Source organism: Cuculus canorus, chromosome 12, assembly GCF_017976375.1.
Source record: "Cuculus canorus isolate bCucCan1 chromosome 12, bCucCan1.pri, whole genome shotgun sequence".
In the NCBI taxonomy this organism is placed as follows: Eukaryota; Metazoa; Chordata; class Aves; order Cuculiformes; family Cuculidae; genus Cuculus; species Cuculus canorus.
The window spans coordinates 18,453,036-18,480,646 of NC_071412.1; the positions used below are offsets into that span (position 1 = coordinate 18,453,036).

Consider the following 27,611-nt stretch of genomic DNA (forward strand, 5'->3'; position numbering starts at 1 on the left):
TTAGATAAAAAGACATTAACTTTAAATTTCCCTTTTACTTAGCCCAGTAAATATTCAGTTATTTATCATTCCCTATGTGGGGTAGTAAGCATTGGAGGAATGCAAATTGAGGGATAGAAGGAAGCTTAAATAATTGTCTTGAAGTGTTTGAAGTTGGACACAACAGTATTTCCACGTGGTTGATACCATGCTCTGTTAATCTACGGTGCATGAGGGGTATACAAGGAGTACAAGATGTACAAAGAGTTCTCTCTTTCCAAATCCATTTGTAGCAATGGTAAGTTCCATATCCAAGCGCAAGTCATCGTGCTTAGATTTCTAGTCTTTTAGAACAGTCCTAAAATTATTTTTATTTCCCTGACACTGCCAAGAAGTCAGTATAAAGGATATTAAATTAAAATAATTTCCCCGAGGTTCCCTTGGTGGAAGGAGGGTGGGTTTATTTCCCTTCTCTTCCCATGTGATCCCATAGCATACATTACCCTTCCTTGGCAGACTTCCAGCATACAGTAGGATATAAGGATGTGAGAGGTAATTCTTTAATGTGGCAGAGCTGAAAATTTATTCTTCGTGTTTCTTATCATGCAGTGCTGAAAACACACTTAGAAAATTTGGATTTGGGTAAAATTGTCCAGAATGACTTTTAGAAGAAATGGAGAGCTGGAAGCTTTTCCTTGAGAGTTAACATGCTGTTCAGTATTGTTTTCTTTTTTAACTGAGGATGGAAAGCAAACGTGACGTTTAACTTACGAAGCTTCTTTATGGGCTGAAGAGAAAGAAAGGGAATTTGTCAGCAGCAGTAATGATGCAATGTGGTTGTTTTCTATTTGAGTCCATGTGGGTAGTGGTTTGGTGAACCATACACATTTTGTGTGCTGATGTAGATTAAGAAAGACCCTTTCTTTAGCCTTTGTGGTTAATCCTGATTGAATTCCATTCCTCTGACGTTAAGTGAAGCAAATGGAAACCCATCTTGCTGTCTTCTGTCAGAGGAAGTTACAGTATGGGGAGGGGTGGTTATGTGCTTTAATCATGGCATTCAGGTAGATGTTTTTAAGAGAGAAAGTCCTTGTTTTTGCTTAATGTGCGAGGATCTTGCCAAGACAGTAGCATTCTGGGTCACATTCTGTGGGGTACCTGCAATATTCTGCCTCTGGATCATCTTCTGGGACTGCAGCTGGACTTCTCGTTGGTGCTGCAGCCCACGCCTTACGCTCAGCAGAGTCAGTGCTCATCTCATTTACTGTCCAAGTCCAGCAGGTATTCGTGTGTTGGCTTCTAATTCTCTTTCCCATTTTAGCTCGTGGCTTACGGAGTTGGACAGAGGTTTCCTTCAACCTCATTTTCCATAGAGGAAATAGCAGTGCAGAAAATCTCATCAGGACATAATCTCCCTGTATTTTTCTTGTCATACGAAAACTCTGGCTGAACATTAGTGGATTCAGCTGACCAGATGATAAGGAGTCCAAGACTCAGAATTCTACAAATCGTCTTTTTTTGTACTCTGAAAATAAACATATATTTTCACAGTCTTCCAAGTTTTTAACAAAGCTCTTGATTCTTTCAAAGGAAAGGTACAGAACAGTGTTGCCTACTGGTGAAGTGGAAACTATTTCGACCCAAATTAATGCTTTGATATACCTGACTGTTGTGGTACATTCCCCAGCCGTTGTGTCTCCTTTCTCACCCCTCAGATACTAGTTAATGTAATCTTCTCATTGCCATTACTCTGTGGTCACTTTGTAGATGCTTTCTGGTCCTTTTTACACTGATGATCTCCCATTCGATGATAAGCATTGCTACCCTTCCGCTCTCTTTTCTTTCCTATAAAGCTATGTTTGCTTCTAGACACAACAGTAGTTCTCCCACTCATCTGCTCAATTACCAGGACAGAATGCTCAACAGATCAAACCAAGGGTCTGCCAAACGCTGAGCCTGTCGTTAAGAGCTGCCTAGTCGCAGATATTCAGGCAGTGGTTGACAAATGATGGCGAGTATGGAATGGTACTTCTTCCCTGCTTCTCTCAGTCTCCAGTTAAGGGACTGTGTTTAGCATTTGTATCATCTGCATTGTGGCATCAACAAATGTAGAAGGCTGCATCTCAGGCAGTTACTGACTTTACACTCAGGGCAGAGGATAATACATTGACTGTGCTTTGATTGTTTTATTTTAGACCTTAAGGTGGGATGAATGATGCCTTGGAACTGCGTATTTCTCCGCGCTGCCTAGCAGGAGGGCGTGGGTGAATAGCCCAGGTGTAGATGTATAAAACTGGAATGAACCCTAACCCATCTGTGTCTGCATTTCTCTCACTTCTGCATTTTGGCTTCATTACTGACCCTCATTAATAAAATGCCCTTTCTGAGGTAGTCTGCAAAGTTACTACTTTTCACTTATTCAGATAAACCTAAAAAGCCATTGCTTTTATGATGCCTATAAGAAATTAGCCAAGGAGTCTGCTGTGCTGTTTCTCTTACTCATCTCAGGAGCAAACTGCTCAGCCAAGTGGGTGGAAAGGACTGAATGATGGAAGAAAAAGGGGATGAAACCATGTTGAAAATGAAGATGACAAAAACTATCAGGATAAACTTGAGGGAGAATAGGGAAATTGTTGAAAAGCACAGAAACAAACATGTAGTTAATGAAGAAGCACCTTTATGACAGTACTGTTCACACTATTTCTGTGCCACTTCCCTTGGAAAGCAGATAGTGAAATGTCATAGATGCACTAAGTTGACTGTATCTTCTCGCTATATTGCATATGTGAGATGCTGTTCAGTGTAGGTGATAACGATACTTTTACACAGATTTTCCTGATTGCTCTGCTGAAATTCAGTTAGCAGAGTTTTGTCGCAAAGATGGAAAGTTTACATGATCAGGAGAGGTTTTGCTTTAACTGCTCTTTGTTTTCTGCTTGATTTTGAAGGTTACAGCGATTAGCAAAAGACCTTTCGAAGCACCTCCAAATGCAGGATAGCTGTTCGGTGGGGAACAACAAGTTTTGTGCTCTGGACAGGACTTTAGGAGAGATCTCTCGTATTCTGGAAAAAGAGGTATTGTGACTGTGTAACTTACGATTAACCTATAAACTGTGTTGCCCTCATATACCATCCGTTTGGATTTGAGAATGTTTTAAATAAGTATTAATGAATACATGACCTCTGCGTAACGAGCAGTGTCTGCTATTAATTACATTTTTCTGTGGTGGTTGCATCAGTGGATGCTGTTATTTAGACATCAGATTTTGTATAGGAAGATTTGAAGAAGTGCTGAGAACACGCTTGACTGATGCTGGATCATCTGGACAACGGCAAGCTCTACTTCCACTGTGTTTTCATTTGGCTTTTCTTTCTGCCTGGGCCATTTCAGTCATCAGTCCATAGTGCATGCCAACAAACAGCTTTTACAATAAGGGACCAAACCAATTAGCAGAGAACAGAGGAAAGGATCGGAGCCAGCTTTGCTGTTGCAGCCACCATAGTGTGGTGGAACGGCTGAGTATTGAACAAGCACAGATCTGTTGAGTTTTCCCAGAGTACAACAAAGCCTGTTCAGGCTGAACTGGAGGCCAATTCAAAAGCCTTTGATGTTGGATGAAGGTACGATGTGTAATGGGACGTTGCTGGTCTGAGGGACATTGGTGGTGTGAATTTTTTGAAGTGCTGTATTTGTACAGCGTGTTTTGGTTTATGATAAGTGTTGTTTTTTTCTAATTGACAGCATAGCATTTGCATTTTTTTTCCTGTTTCATCATGGTCAGTCTGCTGCCACAGTGCTTTATGTCTTGTAATGCATTTTTTTGGTCCATTAGGACCACTTTGAGTGTTCAGCTGGAGCATTATGTTCTGTTCTCTCTCTGACCATTAGAAAATACTTCTCTTTCAAACCTCTAATCAAGAAATCATGAAAATTAATTCTGAGAGGAAACTAATGAAATCTGAGGAGAAGTTGCATCATTGTGGTTGAGAGTTGGTGTCTGTGAAGATTGGAGCTCTGCCTGGTGCATTTCATAGCTCAGTCAACGTGGAACACAATTGCTAATAGCACATACTGTTAAATACTAATGGGTGCCTGGGGTGCGTAGGGTTCTGCCGTGTGCTCTGTTTGTTACTTTGAGCTGCTGAGTGCGTTCAGGAGCATTTTTTAAGAGGTGACATCTTCAAATGTTGCAGTGTTTGTGTTAATATGAATTTTTCAATAATTATTTATTTCAAAATATCAAAATCATGTTGTTGCATGAAGACTAAAGAAAGATGTATCTGTTTGAAAGTTATCTAAATAATTATTTGAAATAGTCATTGGGAAGTGTTGTGTCCAGCCTCTCGTTGGTAGATGTGTTCTGAGATTTCTGTAAATGAGAGGTGAATCGCAGCTCAGTGGTAATCTGGACTTGTTTGTAACATTTTACCGCTCGTCGAATCTGCTGTGAGGAAGTCAAAGATAAATTTGATAGCATTAATAGGCAGGCATTATTTTGTTGTTGATTGGGATTTTCCCCCAAAACATTACCACTGAAGCAGCGTTGTTATATCTGAGTGTCCCAATCAATAAGGTCGAGAAAGATTGATTTCAATAGCTGTCTCTGTGTTTACGGCACAGATCAGACATAGTCATTTATAGAAGTGGATAGTAATTCTCTTGTTAACTTGAGAGTCAAGACATCAGCAGACACAGCTTACATGTCAGTGGGCGGTGAAAAGAGTCTTGATGATGTCAGTCATCGGCTGAGAGGAGGAGACTGACACTGTTAATTGAATTTCCCTGGAGAGCATAAAAATATACCATAATGGGGGGGAGGAATGAGGGAGTGGGAACCACACAAGCTGTCAGTGTGTGTGAGCTGATAACATTGATTTACCCTTGCTAATGGCCTGGGTTGAATAAAGAATTGCCCTGAGGGAGGACAGAGTTCACTACAATAGATCCCTGCCACTTACTAGAAATTCTTCAGGCTCAGAAGTCATGCGAAAGTACTACAAAATAAGATTGATCCAAAACCCCCTCTCTTCAGTCATACTGAAAGTGGATTTTTCTTTTGTTAGTAGGTTATACTGACTGAAAAGTGTATTTATACACTCTCACCAGGGAAATAAAGATTTGTTTTACAAACCATGAAATAAAATGCTGAGCTGCTCTTGGTAACAGTAAATAAGAAAAATAAACACCATGAAGTTTCTCCACAGAAGGAAGGGTTATTCAGTGCATTAGAAATTCCCTGACTGTGCTAAAACAGCATTATTAAAGGGTGGGAGTGTGTTCTTTGTGCAAACTTGAATCACAAAAAAGCTACATACGAAGGACTGGCAGCCTTGTTTCACCGGAGGTTGCCTTCACGTGGAATCCAATCAGACTAACCGTTCCTTTTGGACTTGTTCTTCATCTGATGTGTTTCATGGTAATGGATGAGGTTTTTTCTCCCTTCTGAACTTCTTTTATAGTGTGAGAACACTCTAGGATGATACACGCCTGCATGATTGTTGTGGTCAAACTTTCTTTTGGTGTGCATGCCTTCCCGGTCTACTGGCCATGAGCAGATTCTGCATATGGAGCCAAGAGATTTCACCAATACAGCAAGAAGAGTTTGTTTAATGTAAACTAACAAGTTTACAGCATATCCTTTAGATACTCAAACTTGAGAAATCTGTATCGTGGGCAAAGATACTCCTCAACTGCTGTGTCTTTTGAAGTCCTGTCTGTTTATTGTAGCGCTGTACCTGCTTATCCAACACATGATTTGAGTGCTAATAAGTGAAAGAGGAGTTACTTCGCTTTGCTTTGCATTGCTTCAGGTGGTTATTAGATCTCCAGATACTTCTTGGTAGCTGTACATTGGCTTGCTTGGATGGAGCTCTACAACCAGTAGCAGTACTACACCCTATGTCAGAGAAGTATTTGCAAGTAAGCAAGTCAAAGTGCAGGTTTTGAGGACCTGACAAGGAGTCCTCATTCACTGCATACAGCCCATGGTTCAGATGTCTTTTAAGTACATAAACATAAAAGGAACTATAAAGTCATAAACCACGATGTTGTTCCAGTCTTAAATAGATCCATATCCCTGAGATACAAACGCTTGTCCTTGCTTCTGCTAGTAACAGCAAGCAGGAGGCACAAATCCAGATGGTGCTGCTGACACTCGGTACCCAGGCTGTATCCATAACAGGTACTGCCGGATTGCTGGTCTGGGTGTGCTCCAGGTTACTGGAAGGCAGCCCTTGGGTTTGTACATAGTCTCTCATCCTTTCTGGCAGAAATCCTGGAATGAGGCTGTATTCACTTTCACCTCTACTTTGTTTAAAAGCATATTAAAAAACCAAACACACACAACAGCAAAATGCATGCAAACGTTACCAAAAAGCTCGGGCCTGATGTTGGCAGATTGTCATGTGGGACTCTTCAGACTTGTAATAAGATCTGATAACGATCTTTTTAAGATCTGCTGATAATGGGCCTTTGATACTAAAAGAAAAACTCATGTACCCTCTTAAAGAAGGCAGAGCTGATGTTTGACACCGTGGGGCTAAAGCAGTTTCTCTGCCACAGTTGTTTTGATTTTGTACATATTCATTCTTTGATAGGACTGCTTTTACACACCCATTGCCAAGGGCAGCAGTGTGTTTCAGGTGATGTTCAAGGAATCCCGCGTTAACAAATCAGATTTGACTTTACTAACAGAAATGTCCTGTAGTAGGGAACGCTTTCAGAAACAGGTGTATTTAAAGCTGTATATCCTGAGAGGGACTACAGGTACAGATTTAAGTTGTTTACGCTTATATCATGTATTTCTCTCAGTGTATAGAGATGAGTTTTACTGGTTAAAACACCGAGCACTTTCTGCTACACAGCCATTAGGTGTTACATTGATGGAAGAACCTTTATATCTGAGGCTGTGAACCTGACCTGTGGTCATCCTTAGGCTCACTGACAGAACATCGCTTCTCTAAAATGCTTCCTAAAATCTGGTTTTAGGGGCTCTGGGGTGTTCAAGTTTTCGGAGTCCTACTTCTATATGTTTAAAATATTGTCCATGAGTTTTGTAGACGTGGGCTCAGCAGAGGTGACAGCTTTGGTCTCAGGAACATGGTGGGATGCTGCCCTTACTGAGGAGGCTGGTGACAAGCAGGCGAGGGCAGCAGCCTTTCACCTGGCTCAGCTGCTGCTAAAACACTGCAGCAAAATCACTGCAGTTCAATCTATACAATACCTGTATCCAGACAGGCCCTTAATGGGCCTCCTGTCCTTCTAACAAGGAATATGACACAGAGATTCAATATGATCCTGAGGGAATCTCGAGAGTTCTGGGATCCAAGTGCAGCAGTTAATATGCTTAACTGGGATTATTTTTGTATGCTGTTTCTCATCAGAGCACTAGTTTGAAAAAGATCTTCATCACAACACGAGTGATCAGATTCCTTTACCCAAGTGATTTGACGGCAGTTCTTAGAGCGATTGCAGCGATGCTGCAGCACAGGCAGGATGGAGATGTTCTACATGTCCAGCCAAAGCAGACGTTACTGCTGGAGCCCACACGTCCCTCACAAGGCACAAACAAGACAGGTTTTGAGGTTCATAACACTTATAGTGATTTCGTATGGTGTTGCGAGTCCCTCAGCTCCGTCAGGCTCTCTAGGTGCTGTACAAATCTCAGTAAATAACAGTGAGCACAAGTTGTTGAAGTGTGAACCAGCAGGAGAGAAGAGGCAGCTTTTCATGAGTTGGGCTACGGCGCTTATAGTTACTTACCAGTTCTCTTCATACAAATGTAGAAGTAGCTGCTTTTCAGTAGGCTAAGTTTCAAAATACTTATTATTGGAAACAGATTTTAGGGGGGAAAAATACACTTCCTTGGAAAAGTTGTCATTTTGTAACTGAAATAATGTGTGAAGGTGAGCTATTAACTGATTGCAGTGTTTTAATATGCTTTTTTAAGAAGAATCTCAATGCCGGTGACCTCAGCCGTGCTCTCTTAGTGACCGTTATGGTTTGCTTTGTGTCAGGCACTGGTTTGGGGATTGTGATTTCTAGATGGATTTCTCAGCCCTCTGCTCCAGCGGTCCTGCTGTCGGTTATTTACATTTCAGTAAAATGTTTGTCGTAGCTTTCAAATACATGGGGACTGTAGGCAGACAGTGTTTATCCCATTGTAAAAGACTGTCAGGAATGGCTGGCTTTACCAGCAAAGGGAGGCCAGTATTTATGTTTTATTCTCTAAACTGTCAGGCCCACTGGGGACGGTGACCACGGCCGGTGCGAGGGTTAATAGGCCAGGAGGGGGGACACATGCTGGATTTCGGACCGGCTACTCCTGCTTCACCCCTACCCCCAAGGGTACAGACTCTGGATTGTCAGAAACCAAAATGATAAAACTGTTGAAGAGTCAGGTATGGGACATGAGCAGTGTTAAATGGGACACATGGAATTGCTGTATGGTTCATGATAAATTTCTTCCAGAGTCTCTACAGAGGTTTAAAATTGCCCCATGTGTGTATATGCGTGGCTGTTTATAAATATACACAGTACGTATATACAGAAAAATGGATTTTAGAAGCAAGTACTTTGCAATAAGTGCTCAGCATTAGTTACTTATTTAAGTATATTTAAGAGTACAATGGGATTTGCGATTCCTGAACTCTTCTACACTTGATTCCAGTGCTGCAAAAACTTGTAACGCTGGCTCGAGCACCTCAGCAGCTGAGTATTTCTGGTGTAGCCGTGAACAAGAGGATTGAAAGCCTCTGCATGTAATGGCTGGACTCTGGTTTTCAGAAGATGAGAGTTCTTGCCCAGCTGAAACTGCTGTAACTTTAAGCTTTCCATGGCTTGGTCTTCTTTATGTTAGACCTGGGGATGGCCGTATTGCTCCACGTGATTTTTGGAAAGAGTATTGGACAAGATACCGTGATTTGATATCGAACTGTTGAAGGAAGTTTGAATTCATAAGCTTGGCCAGGGTGACATAACTAGGCAGCGTATTTTGTGCTAGATGATGGTACCGGAAAAATCAGACTAGCTTTAGAGCACACAGGCCATAGCTTGAGGTTTGTGGCTTTTATTTCATAATTGAGGAAAACTGTCCAGAGTGAATTAGAAGCAGAAAATTTGAAACCTAAATTTTGGCTGAAAGCAGTTGATCCAAGTTTACCGTACTTCTGTTGATCAGCTGGGCTCTTGGAGGCAGGGTTGATTGGTACCTCTGAAGAAAGCAGGGGTGTTAGCAGACACAGCGATGAGTTAGTAATCTTTTCAAAATTAGGATTTCTTGTCTTTGGAACAATAAGGATCCTAAAAAAACTGTCATATTTTTTTTCTTTTCCATGCAAAATTATTTTGGTTGGGTTTGATGTAGGAAAAGGGAAAGATGGAGAGAGGAAGACAATAACAGATGAGTTTGGGAGTTGTGAATCGAATAGATCCTCAGTTCAGTAGCAGAGCATTTCTGTGGGCCAGCTGCAGTCACTAGGTAAGCGTTATGGATATCTGCCCTTCTGGAAGAAACGCAGCATGAAATCTGACCCACGGATTCATTGGGGGCTGGAGAAATCGCTGGAAGGATCCGCTCATCTGTCGCCCCGTTTACTAAATCAGGAAAAGCGTCATAGGGCATTAGGTATGAAAAAGGGTGAAAATTACTGTTTTAGGGATTTTACCTAAGGGGCCTTACCCAAATTATAGCCACATTGCGTGTGTGTTTGTGATGTGATGTATGTACGCGCATCCGCACATGGACGCATTATCAGTATATCATTAACACACTCAACAGTTATTTAAATAGCTTCGCAACTGATTCATTTCTCAGTCTGACTGAAGCTTTAAAAAGTTATGTTGAAGCATTGTTATAGCAATGCAAAGCTTGATCGAGATGTTTAGCTTTGGCAGGCAGCGTTGTGACTCAGAGGTGTTGGTGTGTCGCTGGACAGGCTGTTCCTGGGATGCTGCCACTCTTGTCCTGTTTACCTCAGATCTCCCCTTTCTCCACTAGAGGACACTCCGGCAGAAACAACAGCATAGCCTGCAGTCCTCAGCAGTGAGAAATCTATTTAGAAGTCAAGTTTAGACTAAACATAAGGAAGAATTTCTTCACTATGAGAGTGGTGAGGCAGTGGCACAGGTGTAAACAGGAACCTGTTGCTCGTGGTCAGCCATAGACTATTTTTTTAACTCGTTTGCTAGAAATGGTATTAAAAGGCAAATTCAGTTCACAGATAAGCTCTGCCATGTACTTACTCCAAAATTATTCGGAGGTTCATTAACTGAGTCCAGTGCGAGTAGTTGAAAACTACTGTGTTGATTTCTGGTTCTGTGGCATTATTAAACATTGTTGACTTCCAGTGCTCTTTATGCTGTACTGTTAGTGGGCTTTTCCTCTCGGATCAGGCTTTTCTTCCTTCTATGTCAGTTTAGAAGTAATGCATCATTTCAGAATGGATATAGTGGATATGTAGACAGTCCATGGTATGCAAGTTTCTTCACTAAGTATTTACAAGACAAGAGTTATGCTTTAATATCTCTAGGGTGCAGACAGTGATTTCTCAGTGATAAGAAAATGCCCTTTGCATTTGCCCATTGCCCAGAAAGGCACCTTTCTGCTATGAGCAGATTCCAGTTTAGAGAGCATGATAAATAATTATTATTATGGTTTCTCAAGAAATTAGGCTTTTCTTTCATTTAGTCTGATAGTATGTGTATGCATACGTTTTCTTTGAAGGTGTTTTTGAAACTCTACATCCGATTTGAGGCCATCACTTCACCTGGAGGTCTTTGTGTGTCTCGTATTTGCAGAAGTTCGCCATTCCACTTTATTGATTACCCAGTGATCCAGTCCCTTGTTGCTGCCCTGTCGGTGGCGTGAGGGGCTGACAGTCCAAGAGGTTACACGAGAGTACCCGAGGCAATTGGTGTGAAAGCTGAGTTTAGAATTCAAGTGCTCTTGACTGCACTACAGGTCTTCAAACAACCATAGCTCCTTCTCTACATGTCTTCTCGCAAATAATTTTGGTATCTTTAGTTTTGCTTGACAGCACTGCTTTTCATATTTTAAATTCAGCTGAAATCAGTGCTGTTTTCTAGTGGCTGGAAACCTTCAGTAGTAAAGCGTCAGCCATAGGGGTTTAAGACTCAGTGCAGCAAAAGACCTAGAACTTTCCTTATCTGTGGACAGTTTCTTGTCCAGTAAACTGCTGAGAGAAACCATGATAGATCGTGTAATTATTCTTTTTATATATTCATTTGGGAAAGTCCATTTATGAGATTATTCAGAAAATGTCAAATTGGCCTTGGTTAATGGAGCTGTCTTGGAGATCTGGGAGCAGTTCTTCCTGGTATTAGAGACTTAAACCTTTATCCTTGCTTTCTTCCTCTAATTGATGCACTTACTAGATGCCCTGTTATTTATAAATAGACAAAACATTTATTTTTAATAAGCACAAGTGCTGCAATACTCAGTGCTGTCTTTCACAGTATCTGTAAGGACAGTTGTTGTTTTTCCAAGCAGTATTGGCTGTTTCCCATTATGCTACTTAGCATGAGTGAGGGCAGCAGAGCTGATAGCATGGAATTCACTAGCTTACCTTTACCTGTCTTTCCTTTATGGCTTTCACCGAGTCTTGGAACTTCACAAACAGGATTGTGAGGGCCTTGTCCACAGAAGTAGGAACAGAGTGCTCCTCTCTGATTTTACTGTCGCACTGGAAGGACAATGCAGCACTTGGAAGGAAATGGTTTGAATAAGGTTCATCTTTTTCAGTGAGATCACACAGTAATTCAGTATGGAGCCCTGCCCGGGGTGGTTTACCGTACCGTCTGGGCACAAATCTGGAAACAGAAGAATGAATAAAGTGTAGAATGTGTGAGGGACGGAAGATGAATTTATAGGCACATGGCATGTAGTGTTTGCCGAACGGGCTTGAGAATCCATTTCCCAGTAGTGGTATTGTCACTAGGCCGGGACCGATTTTAAATCACTTGTCAGCAATGTGCTTTCTGAGAATGTAATAGTAAATGCCTCTTCTTTTTTTATTTTTCATTTAATTAAAAAATAAACTGAGCCTCATTTTTATTATTGCATTTGAGTGACGTATCAACCGCTTTCTTTTTCATGCCTTCTTTTTGTTGTACTTAGATATTTGTCTTCCTTTGCACTAAATATAAGGTATGTGAAGTTGCAGTTAGTATTCCTTAGCAATTCAAGTAAAATAGCGGTATTATCTGAATGGTATTAGTGCTGAGCTCTCTGTGAGAGTGTGAGTACTGAACATCACGCAGGGAGTGAGCGCCTTCTGCAGGGGGGACCCATCGACCTGTCTACGGAGTCAACAGCCGGGGAGATGAGTCTGTGCGGGCTGTAAACACAGGAACCAGAGGAGCTGCCTTAGCTTTAAGGCTTCAGAGTCAGCTTTAAGGCTTCAGAATTTGCCTTTTGCTTTGTGGGATAAAGCACATTTCTCCAGCCCTCCTTTCTGTGGCCTTGCATAGCGTTACGTGGAGAGCTTGGGTGCTTTTAACACAGAATCGATGCACGAGGGAGAAGTTGATACAAACATATGATAGGTGTGTCCTTAATGTGATTGAGTGCCTCTCCCAGTGGTATGCAAATGATACAAAACCAGTTGTGGGTCGTGTTTTAATCCTAAACTGGTTACTCATTGATGTTCTGTGCTTGAAATTCTGTTGTGGGCCAAGTCACTTGTGTTTGAAAACGACTTTGAGATTTTCAGGTAGAATGGGGTGTTTTATGATAATGATTTCACTTCATTCATAAGTGTTATAGGGAGCAAAATTGTCTGTTTTAATTGAAAGTATCATTTTAGTACACTTAAAGTGATTTTCACTGTGTAAATTTTTGTCTGGAGGACTAGTCAAAGAGTGTAGATTTTCTGCTATCACAAACAGATCTGTAAGTTTGTATATGCACAGAGACATATCCATTTAATTGGGGGGTGGGGTGGGGAATAAAGAAAAGCCAGCCCAGGATTCACTTGTCTGGTTTGTTTTTCTTAAAGCAGCTTTGAACTGTGTTTCTTAGCCCCTGGTGTTTTAGATAGAATCTTCAAGCACTGGATAATGGAAAGAACATTTTTAAGATGGATTTCAACTATATTTTACTAATTAGTTATTATTTCTTCCTTCAGTGAACATAACAAGTGTAGAATAGAGTTGCAGTGTGTTCTTTCGGAAATAGAAGTCAGAATATATTAAAGCATTTGGGTTTCATTCAGAAGTACTTTTTTCCAAGCAGTTTTAGTTCCTGAGGTTCAAACACGCATTCCAGGTCATCTTTTTATTTGGACGTGGTAGGTAGGACTGGCAGGAAGCATTCTTTTGGCTGATGAAGGAAAATACACATCAAAATACTGGTTGTGGTTTGTCCCAGCGGGAGGGTTTACACCACATTGTTTTTTTAAGTTAGTTCACAAGGATTTCAGGTGCTGGTATTCAAACTGCGATGGGCTAAAGTTACATGGAACAGTGGTGGTAAAGCTGACATTAAATCATCTCAGCTGTTAAAGCTCTGCATTATTTCTGATTCTGCCTTTCTTATTAACTAATAATAATACTTTAACAGAAGAAATGTATGGAAGTGAGTACTTTGGTCCAGGACATTGGATTTCACCCAATAACTCCTGCACCAAATTAATAAATTATGATTTAACTAGGATCATATTTTTCTAGGAGATAATCAGGTTTGATTTAAAAACTTCAGATGATTGAGAGTCGACTATATCCTAAGTATATTATGCTCGTCATTAATTACTCTTGGCATTAAAAATATCATTTTACTCTTACCCGAACTCCTGCAGTTTCAGCTTCCAAATATTAGCTGTTGCTGGCTGATATCGGAAATCTTCCCAGTCAGGTACTTCCACATTGTGATCCCATTATATTTTTAGTTTCCCCAAGATGAAGTAAGTTGTGCTTCTGCAGTGGCTCGCGATGAGGCAGGTTTCTCTGACCTCACATCTTCTGCTTTACAAGTCTTGTGGTTTGTCAGATGTCCTGTGTGAAGGTCTCACTTCTCTCCTGGAATGTTGTGTATTGAAAACCAAGAGCTATTTCTGATTGATATTCACATTATTTCACTGTATTACTTGGTATTAATGACTGACTTGTATAAATCAATCGGAGTTTTTGCCTGCTTTGGTTTTATTTCAGAAGCAAATAGTTTATTGTATCCCGGTTAGCCAAAACTGGGCACAGGTGAGTTGGCCTTTTCCTGTATGTCTTGCCTGACCATGTTAGGTACGATGAGGCAATTGTGTAAATGACTGTTGTTAAACTGTGCAGATTTTTCTGCACCAAACATCCAACAATGAGATGAAAACATTTTGAACTTTCTACTTAGTCTGCTAATTGTTGAATTTGCCCAGCATACTTGTGTCATCGGGTGGGTGGCACTTCTGAAGGTGCCACAGATGCCAAACCCTGATAAAATCCACCATATCTTGTTAATGAACACACGAATAGTTGTTCCCCATCTGCTGCCTCTGTCTGAAAGGTTAGGAAGCCCTTCCTTCGTGATCACAAAGGACATAATTATTGTCTGTAGAGGAGTCCAGTACAAAGACAGTTCATCCAGTCTGACCGCTGCTACACTGCAGGCCACCAAAGATTAACAGCTGCTTCTCCTTTGATTAGGTTAGGTAATAACAGTTACTTTAGTTAATAATTGGATGGATTCCCAGGCCATGTAATTCAGGTTTAGGCTGTCATTTTTTGCTGGCATGTAGCTGAGCTGTGTTATTGGAACGGAGCCTGTAATCTTATTAGTCAGTTGTCACTCAAACCATAGGAGAGGAGAGAAGGGGAATTCAAATCTGTGGAGGTGTTGTACCAGGTGGGTAAATGAGTCAGCACGCTTGCCCAGTGTGTGGGCAGCTTTCTTCGTTGTTTATCGTCATTTAAAAAAAGGATTAATTTTAAGTTTCTTAAAAAAATTAATTCATAATTAATCCATAAAATGGTTGCAAGATTTGTTTAGTTTATTGTTATTTCTGTTTACTTTGCCCCACATGCAGTGTACACGCAGTCTGTTAAAGTTACTTGATTCATGCACTCTTCTGCTGAAATTAGTTGCTGAGTGCTTTAAATGACAAGTTAGTAATGGTCCGGAGATTAAGAAAGCGTACTTAGTATTGTATCAGCTGTGTTGGCTTTCCTCCTGTCCAAACAGGGCCACTGTATTTCACAGTGATACGGACTTGAGGGGGAGAGGGCAAACACTCTTCCTGTGCTGGTTTTGAGTGCTCCATCTGCTGTTCTGAAGACTGCAGCTCTGTGGTTGTTTTGTGATGGCTAAGACACATCTAGGTGGCATCCCCAAGGTGTTGGTGCCGCCTCCTCTCTGTTAAGAAATGCATAGATGACAGCACTAATCACTTTTGATTTCATGTTCGTTTGTCCCTGCTCTCCTGTGTGACCAGGTAACTTCAGAGCCTCAAAATCCTTTTGTACTTACAAACCAAATTGTTTAAAAATGTTACTTAAAGTGGTTGGGAATATCTGAAAGTACTTTGGAGCACTCAAGTTTTCACACGGTGTTTGAAAACCAAATGTTTATGTATTTACTTTTGTTCAGCACACAAGAATCCAATTGTATCGATTGTATTTGCGGAATAACCTTCCCGGTATCATTTCTGTAGTGAAATTATGAAATGGGTTTTGTAAAGGCCTAGCTAGTAACTTGGGAGACTGAGTTAGAAGTCTGTAGGACACGTGGAAATGTGCCCCACAGGTTTATGTTCTTTTCAAATAGAGATTTAATATTTACTTCCTGCAGGATCTGTCATTTTTCATACTCACGTGGTGCCCGATCTGCTCACCTTGGGTGCTCCCAGAGTTTAGGTTGTAGTTAATGGAATGGGTCTTTTCTTCTGAGACAGATTCCAGTGGGGACCAGTTTAAATAAGAACGTTACGTGAGTAAGGGCTTTGACTAACTTACCTGCCTCGGGCTACTTCTTCTGAATTTCTATTATTTTAATATGTATCAGCTGATGCAAAGCTTTAGTACTACAGAACATGGAGAGAGGTTGGAATATTTTGGATATTTTGGAATATCAGGCAAATTGGATAAGGTATCCTGCTCTAATATATTTATGCTTTAAGAAAGATTTCCTTAAATGAATTTATAAATACTTCATAATTTGAATATTCAAAATATGAATATTCAGTAAGAAAATATAGACTTAATGAAGTAAGTAGGAATTACTTCAGGCATATTTTAAAGTCCTTTGGCATTATTTGGCTGCTGCACTTCAGAGATAGACTGACAATATTTTTCAGCAGTGAAGAGATTTAATGCTGTTCATCCTTCGTGCACAGCTCATCAGGATGAGGTCTCGTATTGTGGATAGCTGAGGGAATTGCCTGTGCTCAATTCCCTTTCTCACCGATTCCTCTGGTACCACAGAGTCCACCCTGAAAGCATCAGTAATGCTTCGTTCAGGTGAAGCTTCTGCTTCTTTGTGGACAGGGCATGTTTTGCCCTCGGTTCCCATGGCCTCCGCTGGCCAGCAGTTACTTTGATACCATCAACATTGCCTTTCAATACATGGGTTAAAAACTCTCGGAGTTCTCTGAAAAGAATCCTTGGAGATAAATATATTAAATACCATGCCAAAAGCTGTGTATTCCTAATCCCTAAGAGGCAGTTTTATAGACCTTTTTAAGTACAGTGAACAAATACAGTGCTCATGTATCTTTCTCAGCTTTGCTGCTAATTCATTTCTTCCTTTTATTTAAGTTTTTTGCCTTTCTCTTCTGTGCACGTAGGTAAAGATTTATTTCCCTGATGGCTAAGTGTCAAAATGCTGATCAATTTTTATGAGCAATGTAGAGAGAAGAATAATAAGACATAAAGCTAAATCATATAAATCTGGGAGAGATTACAAACTTGCTTCTGCTTGATAGAAAACTATCACAGTAAAGTTCTTTAGCATATAAATTGTATTTTGCAAAGTATACTTGTGTTCTAGCAAAGTATTAGACAAAATGAAACAAGCAGTCTGAAAAAAGTTGGTCTTTATAGCAGTGACACTGAAAAGAAGTGATGCTCCAGATTGCTGTGAAAGGAGAGTATGACATTATAGTTGGTTTTGGTGTGGCTCTGGGACTGATTTAGATGAAAAAGAATTCAAGTTCCTTTTTGGACACTTCATTGCTAGGTATTTATGGAGAAAAGAGCAGTTCTAGGGAAAAATCACTGGTAAAAATTTAAAAAAAAACAAACAATAAAAGCAAAAGGAAAGGAAGGGTTTAGCATTAATGAATAGATAGAGTTGAGAAAAAAAACAAGTAGGGAAATGCAACAGTGTATGATTTCAAGAATGGAGAAATTAGTAAGAGGAGAAACAAAGTGAGTGCAATGAAATGGGATATAGCTCAGAGTAATGGGATGAAATAGAGAAAGGGCATATTTGGTCTCAGCAACAGGAAAGAGGACTTTGCCCCAAGAGCTAGTAGGCTGTGGCATCCTCTCCCATGAGAAACAGGGAAAGTAAGCAGTGGAAAGAGGAATCTGCAAGAGATCTATTTGGTGCAAACAAAATTGGTGAACAAGCCTGGCAGTTGTCTCTTTTTGGAAAGGTTTGTAAAAAAGAGGAATTACCCACCTAATTGTGGGTAATTGTGTGTATTCTTTAAATCATATACTAAGCAATAAAGTGTAGCTACAAAGAGAAAAGCAACAGACAAAGATTCGCTCCATTAAAATCCCTGTAACAGTGTGTCATCATTGAAAATACTCTGTTCAACTGTATTACCTATGTAGTATTTAATTTGTATACGCGATCTTTGAGAGTGTCAGCTCCTGTTCTAAGAAACACTTGTGCACTGGCAGTGAAATGCTCCTTTTCAAAGGTATTTAATGTGATAATTTTATGTATTAAGGATTTTCTACATTGGCAATTGTTTCTCAGGCGTTTTCTTTTATGTTGGAATTTCTCTAACTTCTGTTTGCTCTCTTCTGTGTTTGTGTCTATCTAGAACACAGCAGACCAGATAGTATTTCGGGCTGCAGGAGGACTGACTGCCCTTGAAAGTGTTCTTCAAGCAGTGACTTCTCCCACCAATCTGAGTGCAGTTTCACGGGTTCCTTTTAAGTAAGTATAGTCCGCCCTTCATTTGCCGCTTAGAATCACAGGAAGATTTATTTCACAGCTGCTGCTTCACTGCTGCTTTTTCTCATAGTCCAGTGTTGAACTTTAAAGAAAAATAACATGCTCTGCTCTATGCTGCCATGGAAGGTGAAAGACGTTGGCCACGTTGCAGTCTCCACTGTATGGGCATCTGGAAGAACTGTGGTTTGGAAGTTATATATCAGATGGCATATGATTTAGCACAGGATATTGGTTTCTAAAGCAAACCGCTCTTGCAGTTTCTTTCTGCAAGAGTCTAACTGCTCAAGCCAGACTCGCAGAGTCAAGAGTCCACTAGAAGAGTGACAAGGAAACGCGGCGTTGTGCGTGTTATGTAGAGCCTCCTCTTTTACCCTGCTAGTGGTCATCTTTCTGGTAGAGGAGAACAAAACATACGTAGTGCAGAAGCTGCAACTTGACTGTTGAAAGCCAGCAGCCCTTTCACAGGGGGGACTGGGTGCATGCAGGGGGAAACAGGCACAAACGTGGCTGGTTTAGAGAAACCACGTTAATGCATGCTCGTATAGTCTCTCTGGAAGTATTTATAAATACTTCAAGTCTGTTGCCTTAAATACGGAATGTTTGAGAGCGTTTCAAAAATGATGGGTAATAGTAGAATAGATTGAACTCTTGAAATGAAAAAATTTGTATCACATTTCTCATTTAATTTTTAAAAATAGTTTGAAATTATTTTTCTTTCTTTTGAGCTAATATGATTTACATCCTGACTTGTTAAACTTTGACTGTAGCGAGGCGGCAGTTTTCTCTGCTTAAACACAAAGCAAAGCCGTGTGAAAAGAAGTTTAATTCAGACCTTCCAGTAGTTGCCCTCCGGTCTTCCCCTAGTCAAATGTGCTTTGCTCAAGGATACTACTGTATTTTACATTGTTTGTGTGCTCTTGCGATGTTTAACCATTTGTACTCAAATTAGGAATTTGTCTGTTGTTTTGTGTTAAGGATAAGCTATTTACAAGTAGGTGAGGAGATTACAGGGGCTATTATCTACATCTCTCTTTCTTCAAAATCCTGGCAGTATGGTGCAGCTCAGAACTTTAATCCCATGTCTACAAGATAAAGCTTTATTATCAAAAGATTTAACAATATGCCTGTTGTTTTGTACTGCTGTCCAGATTGGTGGTTAGACCGGCAGGGCTGCAAACGCTGTGAAAAAGATGTGACATTTATGAGACAGATGATACATTTGGTGTCGGGGCAGTTTTTCTCCCCTTGAAATAAATTGCTGAAAAAGGATAAGAGAAAGCGATGGATTGTGGTAGGGTTTATTACTGGTGTTAACATACAAATTGGTGTCCAGCTGCATTATTTCTTAAAGTAGTGTTTTACTTTGTCTGAATTTGTTCAATTCTCCACCAAATCAGACTTATTCGGCAGAATCTCAAGGGGATTCAGAGGTTTGTGGTATTTTTCTTATGTTTCTACTGAAAAGCAAAGGGAAACTGCACAGCAAAACAATTTAATGACTTTAAGATCAAGATCTGAACATGAGTCTCATCCCCGGTCTTGCCTTGTATATTTTCTATGGGCAGCTCATTGGTGCCATGGCATGCGACTGGCCTGGAAAACTAACAAATCGGCTAAAAAATGAGGTTTGTAGGGTTTGTTTAGTTAACATCTGTGAAATACTTTGAGTTTCTTGGGTGAGCAGCATTTTAAAATAGAAATTAGCAGCACTTGTTTAAGGAACAAAGGAGGGCTTTTGTTACAAGTTAAGACATTATTTAAGTCACTTTTACTATAATGTATCTTCCGTATTCATACAATTTCTTGCATCATTTATTTAAAGCCAATATTATCAGGGTAAAAAAGTTTGAACCATAATTACAAATATAAAAAGCAGAAAATAGTGCCTGCATAATAATATGGGTGGCATTGATACAAATCACATTTTTCAGTAAGAACTATTTTGAGCTGAGAGCCGTTTTTACAGCTTTCTAACTTTTCCTTGGTTTTACGAGCATACGTTTCTTAAGCTGGGCTGTTACTGTTCATGCAGTTCTGTAGCATCGCTCAGATTTTTTTATGTGAAGTGCATAACAAGCTTTCTTATATTTTTGTAAGGTTATTCTTTCTTATTTTTTGTAAGGTTATTCCCTCTAGAGAATTATTGATTGAGATCTAGCAGTTGGTGCAAAGACACAAAGATACTCTAAAGAGAATGACCTCTTTGTGAGTTCAGCATCCGAAATCTGCAGCATCTGTCTCTTTCCATGAGGTGTTCTCGCTGTCTGTCTCAGAGCTGGATTTCAAGCGCTCAGAGTTCAAGAATAAAGCGATATTGCCCTCCTGTGCAATACAGGGACATAGTTTAGTCTTGCCAGTTGCTGTGTGAACTTTTAGGAAACTTTTGGATTGAGATACAACTCTCGCTATGAAACAGACCCTGGAAGCCTTCCAGATCCCATCACACCTATAAATGCTGGGCTGAATTAGTTGTTTACTTGTCGCTTGCCATGCAATAGTTTATTTGTAATTGTAAGTACAGTAGCAGTTCAGAATGAAACTCTGATCTGGTTTTGGAAGTGGCTTGAAGGCAATTGATGCTGTTTTTTTCTTTATCAGTTGCACTGGACTACTGCTGGAGCCCATTTTTGAACTGGATATCTTTAAATAATGTAAACCACAGACAAAATAGTGATTGATTATGAATCTCTGAGGGTTCCTGATTGTGCAGTAGGCCCCACGAGTGAAGTATAGGGGACTTTATGGTCTTCCACGGGTTAAAATTGGTATTTTTACCTTAAGGTCAATTTTTTTTGTTGTTGTTTCAGTCTATATTCTTACCGTGGTGGTTCTTTAACTGTTCTTCTCTGCAGTCATTCTGTGCCCCATTTTTCAGTAAGAACTCACCTCCCACTTCTTCTCAACTCGGCTATTAAATACCAATACTGATCGCTTGGTTTTCCCATCAGAGTGCCGTGTAGTTTTCTGACTGCTTAAAAAGGAGCAGTTCACTACTCAATTAACACAGCCTAAATGTGATGTTTCATTTTATATTTTTATATATGTATATTATTTCACTGTCAAAGTGAGTTGTTTGGGTTGATTCCTTCATTGATCATGAAAGTACATTCATCTGTAATCTTCAGAAGTTAAAAGTAACGTGAAATAGGTTTACACTTGAAACAGCTTCATTGTTATATGTTGATGATGATTTCTATAAAGCAAAAAGTTATGATTTTTCACCTACATAGTGCCCTGGTGCACTATGGTGGATTAGTTTCACATGGTTGGGCAGTGTTGCTGCCTCGGTATTTTGGATAAAGTTTACAGTTTGTCAACTTGTTTATATGGGGCAAATACAGGGAAGTAAAGATGTGCTAGCGTAAAAAAAATCACACGCATACATATAAACTGTTGAGATCTAGCTTGAAAATGTTGATTAAAATGAATCCCTTTCCTGTTTCTTTGTACTCATGTAAAATAAATACAATGTACAGATGCATTTTTTTGTCTGGTTAAAAGACAGGTTTCTCTTTTTGGCTCCAATTTTGTGGACCATAAGGAGTGTTTTTATAATTGGATTTGCTCTGGAGGAAAGCCTTACATCAGAGGGCAGACTTCTTACGTGGTTTGAGTATACATGCTGTCTAACCCAGCTTTAAAGCTGATTTGCGGGTGTGATACAAAGTTTAGAGCAACATCACTTATCGATAAACAGCTGCTTTACGTGAGGCTTATGCTTTATTATTTCAGCAGATCCTGATATCTCTGGAGAGAGAAATTTGGAAATTAAGAGCAGTCAGAGCTTCCAACAGAGGAAAAAATAGTACCAAGTGTATTGAGTTTTTCATTCCAGAGAATTTAAGTGGTGGTTACATAAAGTTCTGGCTTGATGTTCCCAGCACCGCGCTTGTCTCAGCGGCCTTGTGCAGAAATGGTGACAGTTGACAGCTGTTGTTCTCTTAATAAGATTAAAGTAAAGAAATTAGTTGTGCTGTCTTTAATCTGCCATTTAACACTGCGAACCACCTGGGGACAGCTTCTGTCCTGACACTTCCCATTTGGAATTAGAAAAAATGGCGGAACTGAATCGTAGTTCAGAGCGTGCTGTGATGAGAATGTGCTCAGGCGAGCCGTAGTTAGCGAGCTTGTGTTACCAATTAAAGGAACCCTCTTTATTGTTGTGAAAAATTCATTTGACATCCATTTGCTTACACCGCCTTTTCAGATGCATTATTGGAGTCTCTGAAAATGCCAGTGTTTTTTCTGACGTGAGATTCAGTTGGGAAATACAAGAGCACGTCGCTTTATTACAGTAGGATTTGTTCTATATGTGAAGTGGGAAGTTTCTGTGTTTTCAAATGTAAAATAAATGATCCTCGTAGGAATACGAGTCCCATATATCAAAAACCATGATTGCAGTGAATTAACTAAATCACCTCAGAAACTCTGAAATGCTGTCAAAATTATGAGTTAACCTACCCAATTCATATTGGACACTTTGGGGAAATTATGATGTTTATATTTAAATAGAATTAATCTTCATTTCAGAGTAGCTGATAAAATGACAGCTGCTGATTTAAAGCATCTTCTCGACTGAAAACCTGTCAATATAGTTTCATATCTCTCTGTCTCCCTGTAAATACATTTACGAGGGGAATCATCTTCCATGAAAAGTAAAAGTAGGTTTCTAATGAACCATTTTTTCAGCATTACCGAGGAAAGTGAAATAAATACCTTTACATAGTCAGGAGGAGAAAAGAGATTCCTGTGGCAAGGCACATGAATCTGCTGAATCTTGTATAGCTGTTATCCTTGCAGGGAAAAATGAGGTGAAATAGGTGAGAATTAACCTGCCTCTGATCAATCAATGATGATAGGATATTGTTTCCATATCACAGGAACTACAGGTTGAAACTGATTTAATTAGGCAGTAGAGTAAAAATAATTACCAGTACAGTAAAGTCAGTGTAACTGGAAATTTGGTGATACTCAGAACATTAACAAAGGAGAGGTATTAATTGTTCATCAAACCAGCAAGGTAATACTTCTTTTTTAAATTCAAAATTGTTTCTCAAGCAGAAGAAAAGACAATCCAGAAATACAAATGAAAAGCATTTACTCTAGATTTTCTGGCTCCTGAGCATTTCCAGCCCTTCCCAGCTTGGGAACGATGATGCCTGTGTGTAAGCTGCTTCCATTCCAGTCGGAGAGCCACGCTGAGTAACCCGATGCCCCAGCAGTGACCACAGCAATCAGTAAAGCAGCCTTCCTTCTTATGTAAATAACTTTGTTCTTTCAAGAAATAGTTTAGGAGAAAAATAAAGCTTAAAATCCTTATAAGTATGTTGAATTAGTCGGCAGCTTATGTGAAATACCAGCTTTGATGATTTCTGTAGAGAACTTGTCTGTCGCAGTCCCATTTCTGTATGGCCTCTTGACAGCCCTGACCAGTTATTTTCTTCCACGGAGCTTATTTGAACCAAGTCACATTTTTTCACATGTTAAAAAAAAAACCCCAACACAGTAAAAGTTCTTCTCCTACTGGTTTACTTTAGACAAACAACTGGAATTTCCAGCCATCTTTATTTATTGTTTTATATATCTATGATTCAGTTGTGTTCTGTGTCTCTGTGTGTGTTTGTACAGTAACAGTCAGAGCTTTTGTAGTAAACAAAGTTCAAGAAATGAATTTTGTGTTTATTCTGAACTAGTATTGTGCGTGGTCAGATTGATCTGGGCTGTGAGCGTGGTCTCTAAGAGTGATCCCAGCTTTCCTCAAACCCTGTTTTGAAAGGAACGCTTTAATTGGAGCAGATGGAAATTACTGCACGTGATGCAAAGAATAATTGGGAAGGTTTTGTGCATCTGGAGCTTTCCATGCCTTGTGGTGTTTATGATTTTTGATTTCTACTGTTGCAAACCTGGTAGCTCTTCCTGGCAGCCATAGGTGTAGGTCGGTTGATGCTATTGAGTTTCCTCTCTCACTCAGAGGCTCTCTGCAGTAGTGACTCACAACACGGCAGGAGAAATCTTTGGATGGGAATTTCACTTGCTCAGTTGTGCTTGCTCCGTACAAACTGCTCAGTCCTCTCTCTTCCTTGCATTAGTTCACTTCTGCTGCGCAACAGCCGCTCTCAAAAGCTGTGGTGGTATACTGTGAAGTACTGCAAGTTACTTCAAACTGGATTTTTTTCTTGAAGGTTGTGCTGGGAAAGGGACCATATACCTTATACCCAAATGCCTTCTGTGATGTGAATGTAAGCCACTAGAAAATAATAGTATGTGTCCAAATTATGCAATTTATATTAGATATTTGCTAAGAGTGCAGGTATGAATTTACTGAGAACGCACGTATATAATTTTTATACTTATGTAAATACCTTTACTATCACATATCACAAGGAAATTTTTGGCTTTTCAAAATTGCATATTCTGATGCATGTTATTTAGATATAAACCAAATTTTGAATATGGAAAAGTCCAGTAGCCATAGGGTGCGTGACTTCTGATAAGTATAACTTTACTGTTTTGATGTTATTCATTACTTAATTGATTTCGTGTAAATTTTTTGTTCTGTTTGGAATTCTGATTGGAAGAGAACAAGTGAGAATCGCTCAAAGTGGTGTGCCTTCATTTATTTGCTTTTAATTTACCAAAGAAAAAAGCAACATTCTTACTTTACTTTTTCTTTCCCTCTGGTTGTTAGGTCCCTCAGCAACGCAGTGCATGCTTACAGCCTCGCCTGCAGTAACTGCGCAGAAAACTGCACCTATGTTCTTTTTACTAATAAGATTACTGTTCTGATGGACCTGTTGATACACCAGTTTACGGTACGTAAAATGCCCAGTTTAATTCTGAGTGCTTCACAAACATATTAGAGTATTGAGAACGTAAGAACTCTAGGAGATATATGAGAATAACGACTCGAGAATAAGATTTTCAAAAGAATAAGATTCTTTTGTTGTATCTATTTGATGATTGTATCTACTGTACTGCCTTACAAGTGGGTGTGTTTGCTTCTCTTAATAAGTGCTGCAAAAGTGTATGCATGTGGAACTCCAGTGAGTGGACAGAATTCCTTCTTTAATATTTTCTGAGGTTTTCTTCTGCAATTCACTCTATGCTAATACTTCAGTAGAGTTGTTCGCTCGTGTTCGGTTCTTACGTGTTTTGATATCAGGAATATGAGTCATTATGTTACTGTAGTTTAGTTTGCTAAAGTGCTTAAATAGCAAGAGTCTTTAACGGTGAAAGTTTTAATTTTCCAATGTTTCATTTCATTTGAAATGTCATTAAATATTTTATTTGAAAACTCATTTTTAATTCATAGTGACCTGCTTATCATAAGATATTTAGTCTTCGTTTTCTACTTATAAATCGTGTGTATGTGTTTTCATGAGCCAAGCAGTTTGTTAATTGAAAAGTTATGTACATACTTTAAATAATTTAAATGACGCTGTTAGAATCAACAAGCCATAGGACTGTTGATGAACACTTTAAAAAGATAGTCCGAAGGTCCTTGACACAAAGAAAAGCCAAATGCAGCCTGTGTGTTCTCCTCTAAGTAGCTGCCAGCTCTTTGTTCTTCGCCAGAGCTTTCCAAGAGGATTCCAGGTATTGGATTTCCAGTGTGCTTAGTGAAAGGTGTGCGTTGCGCTGGGCAGTGACAGCAGTGCTGGCTCTCGGCTCCGTGGGTGATTACACAAGAGATGAAATCCTCCAGTGCTTCACAAGTGGCAAGATTCATTCTGTTGCCAAAAGCTTCCCTTTTCCCAGTGTAGCACTGAGCAAACGACCTGCTCTTTCCCAAAGAAATACAGAGGGTGTTTCTTAGGAGACGCTGCTCACCTAGAGATCAGAGATGCTGCATAAGAAAAATGTATTACGCTTAGAGCTGTTTGCAGTCTGCTGCCAAATGCTACCCTTGAATTGCAGCAGAACTGTAATTAAGGCTTAATGCTTCCCATGATCCACAGTGGACTTTTCTTTCCTATGCATAAGGTCTCTTATGTTCTCTTCAGGCAAAATTGGCCCTTAAACCGGGATATCTTCGTAGTTCCATGAAGTACATATTTAAGTACAAAAACTAAATACAGTGCTGCTTTTCTAACCTTGATTTTTTTTTTCCCTCTGGAAAATATAATAAATCAGATCAAGTTTGACTTCTTCTTTTTTACAAAAAAAGAAATGGACAAATGGAGAGCACTGTTTTTAACTGGATCAGGCTCTGAATCCCAGAATATTAAAAGACACCCCTCCAAAGGGTTTAACTGCTGTCAGTGTTCCTTGTTTGGTGAGCTCTATGGTGGTGCCTTTGCCTGGGCTTTGTGTGTTTCCACTTACTGCTGGAAAATAAACCCCGGGTAATACCAGGAGTAATAAATGAGAACTTGTCTTTGCAAGGTTTTAACAAATTGTTAAACAAGTGTGCCAATATTTGCAGAGTACGGAAACAGAGAGAATCCAGTTTGGAGAACCTTTAGATTTATTTTTGAATACAGCTAGTATGAACCTTATTTCCAACCAATTTAATGTATTTCTGGGTTTGTTCATCAATCGAATGTAGTGTCAGCTTCACTTCTGCTACAACTCAAAGCTGTACATTTTAAAGAATAACACGTGAAACAATCACTTCTCATTGGTGATAAAAATGTTCATTTTTCTTTACACAGACGTAATGTTTTTCTCCTCAAAATATAATGTTTTTCTCCTCAAAATATTACTTGAGGAATCATAAAAACCAAACTTGAGCTTCTGTGGAGCTTAGGTACCGGTGGGAAATGGCAGAACAATAAATGGGCTGTATTTCTTACTTTTGGTGACATCAGCCTGCCCAAGTTAGTTGTTAAAAGTCGCCTCTTCAGGCCTTCCCTTATCTCCCACCCAAACAGATGTGTGGGAAACCTTCTGTGGGCTTTACTTCCCGTGTTACCTCTCTTTGCCTCCTGAGCTCTGGTAATGCCCAAGTCGGTGTCTGGTGAGGGCAGGAACTGTGCTTCCCAATTAATGGATCAAACCCTCCCACCTCCATCCACGGAAGGTTTTTGCTTGAGCTGTACATTCGTTTATCTTCGCCGTCTCTGCTTCTCTTTGTCTGCTGTACTTAGACAGTAGTTGTAAAGTAATGAGAACTTTTCTAATTGTATGGTTTGGGACATTTCACACTGAGAGAAACAATTACCTGGAGCTGTAATTATGTAAGGACAGGTTTTATGTTGGGGGGGTTCTAGTCAAGGGGAGGCTGCCAGGTACTTTCCCAGGAAGCGATCCAAAAAACCCACATTTGTAAATAATTTTACCTATTTAGTAAACAGAGGGGGGTTTGGGAGGGGGATAAGGCTATCTATGCTTTTACGATTTCACAGTAAGAAGAGCATAACAGTTTGTTTTCTGTCTACATATTCTCAGGTAGATCAAAGGGAAATTTGACAAAGCTTTTGACAAGTTGGACAAGACCACTTTGTCCAGAAAAAATTCTCAGGAGATATGTTCATTCATTCCAATCTTTCCCATCACAGC

General features: G+C 39.7%; 1 protein-coding gene across 2 annotated transcripts in view; it reads left to right on the forward strand.

Moving 5' to 3' along the window:
- SCAPER (S-phase cyclin A associated protein in the ER) overlaps positions 1-27,611 on the forward strand; it is a 134,119-nt gene that overhangs the window by 66,056 nt on the left and 40,452 nt on the right. For both annotated transcript variants that reach the window (XM_054077493.1, XM_054077494.1), the window contains exons 23-25: positions 2,928-3,054; positions 17,977-18,092; positions 24,799-24,922. In XM_054077493.1, coding sequence (XP_053933468.1) covers positions 2,928-3,054; positions 17,977-18,092; positions 24,799-24,922 — 367 coding nt within the window. The remainder of the gene's footprint in view (positions 1-2,927; positions 3,055-17,976; positions 18,093-24,798; positions 24,923-27,611) is intronic.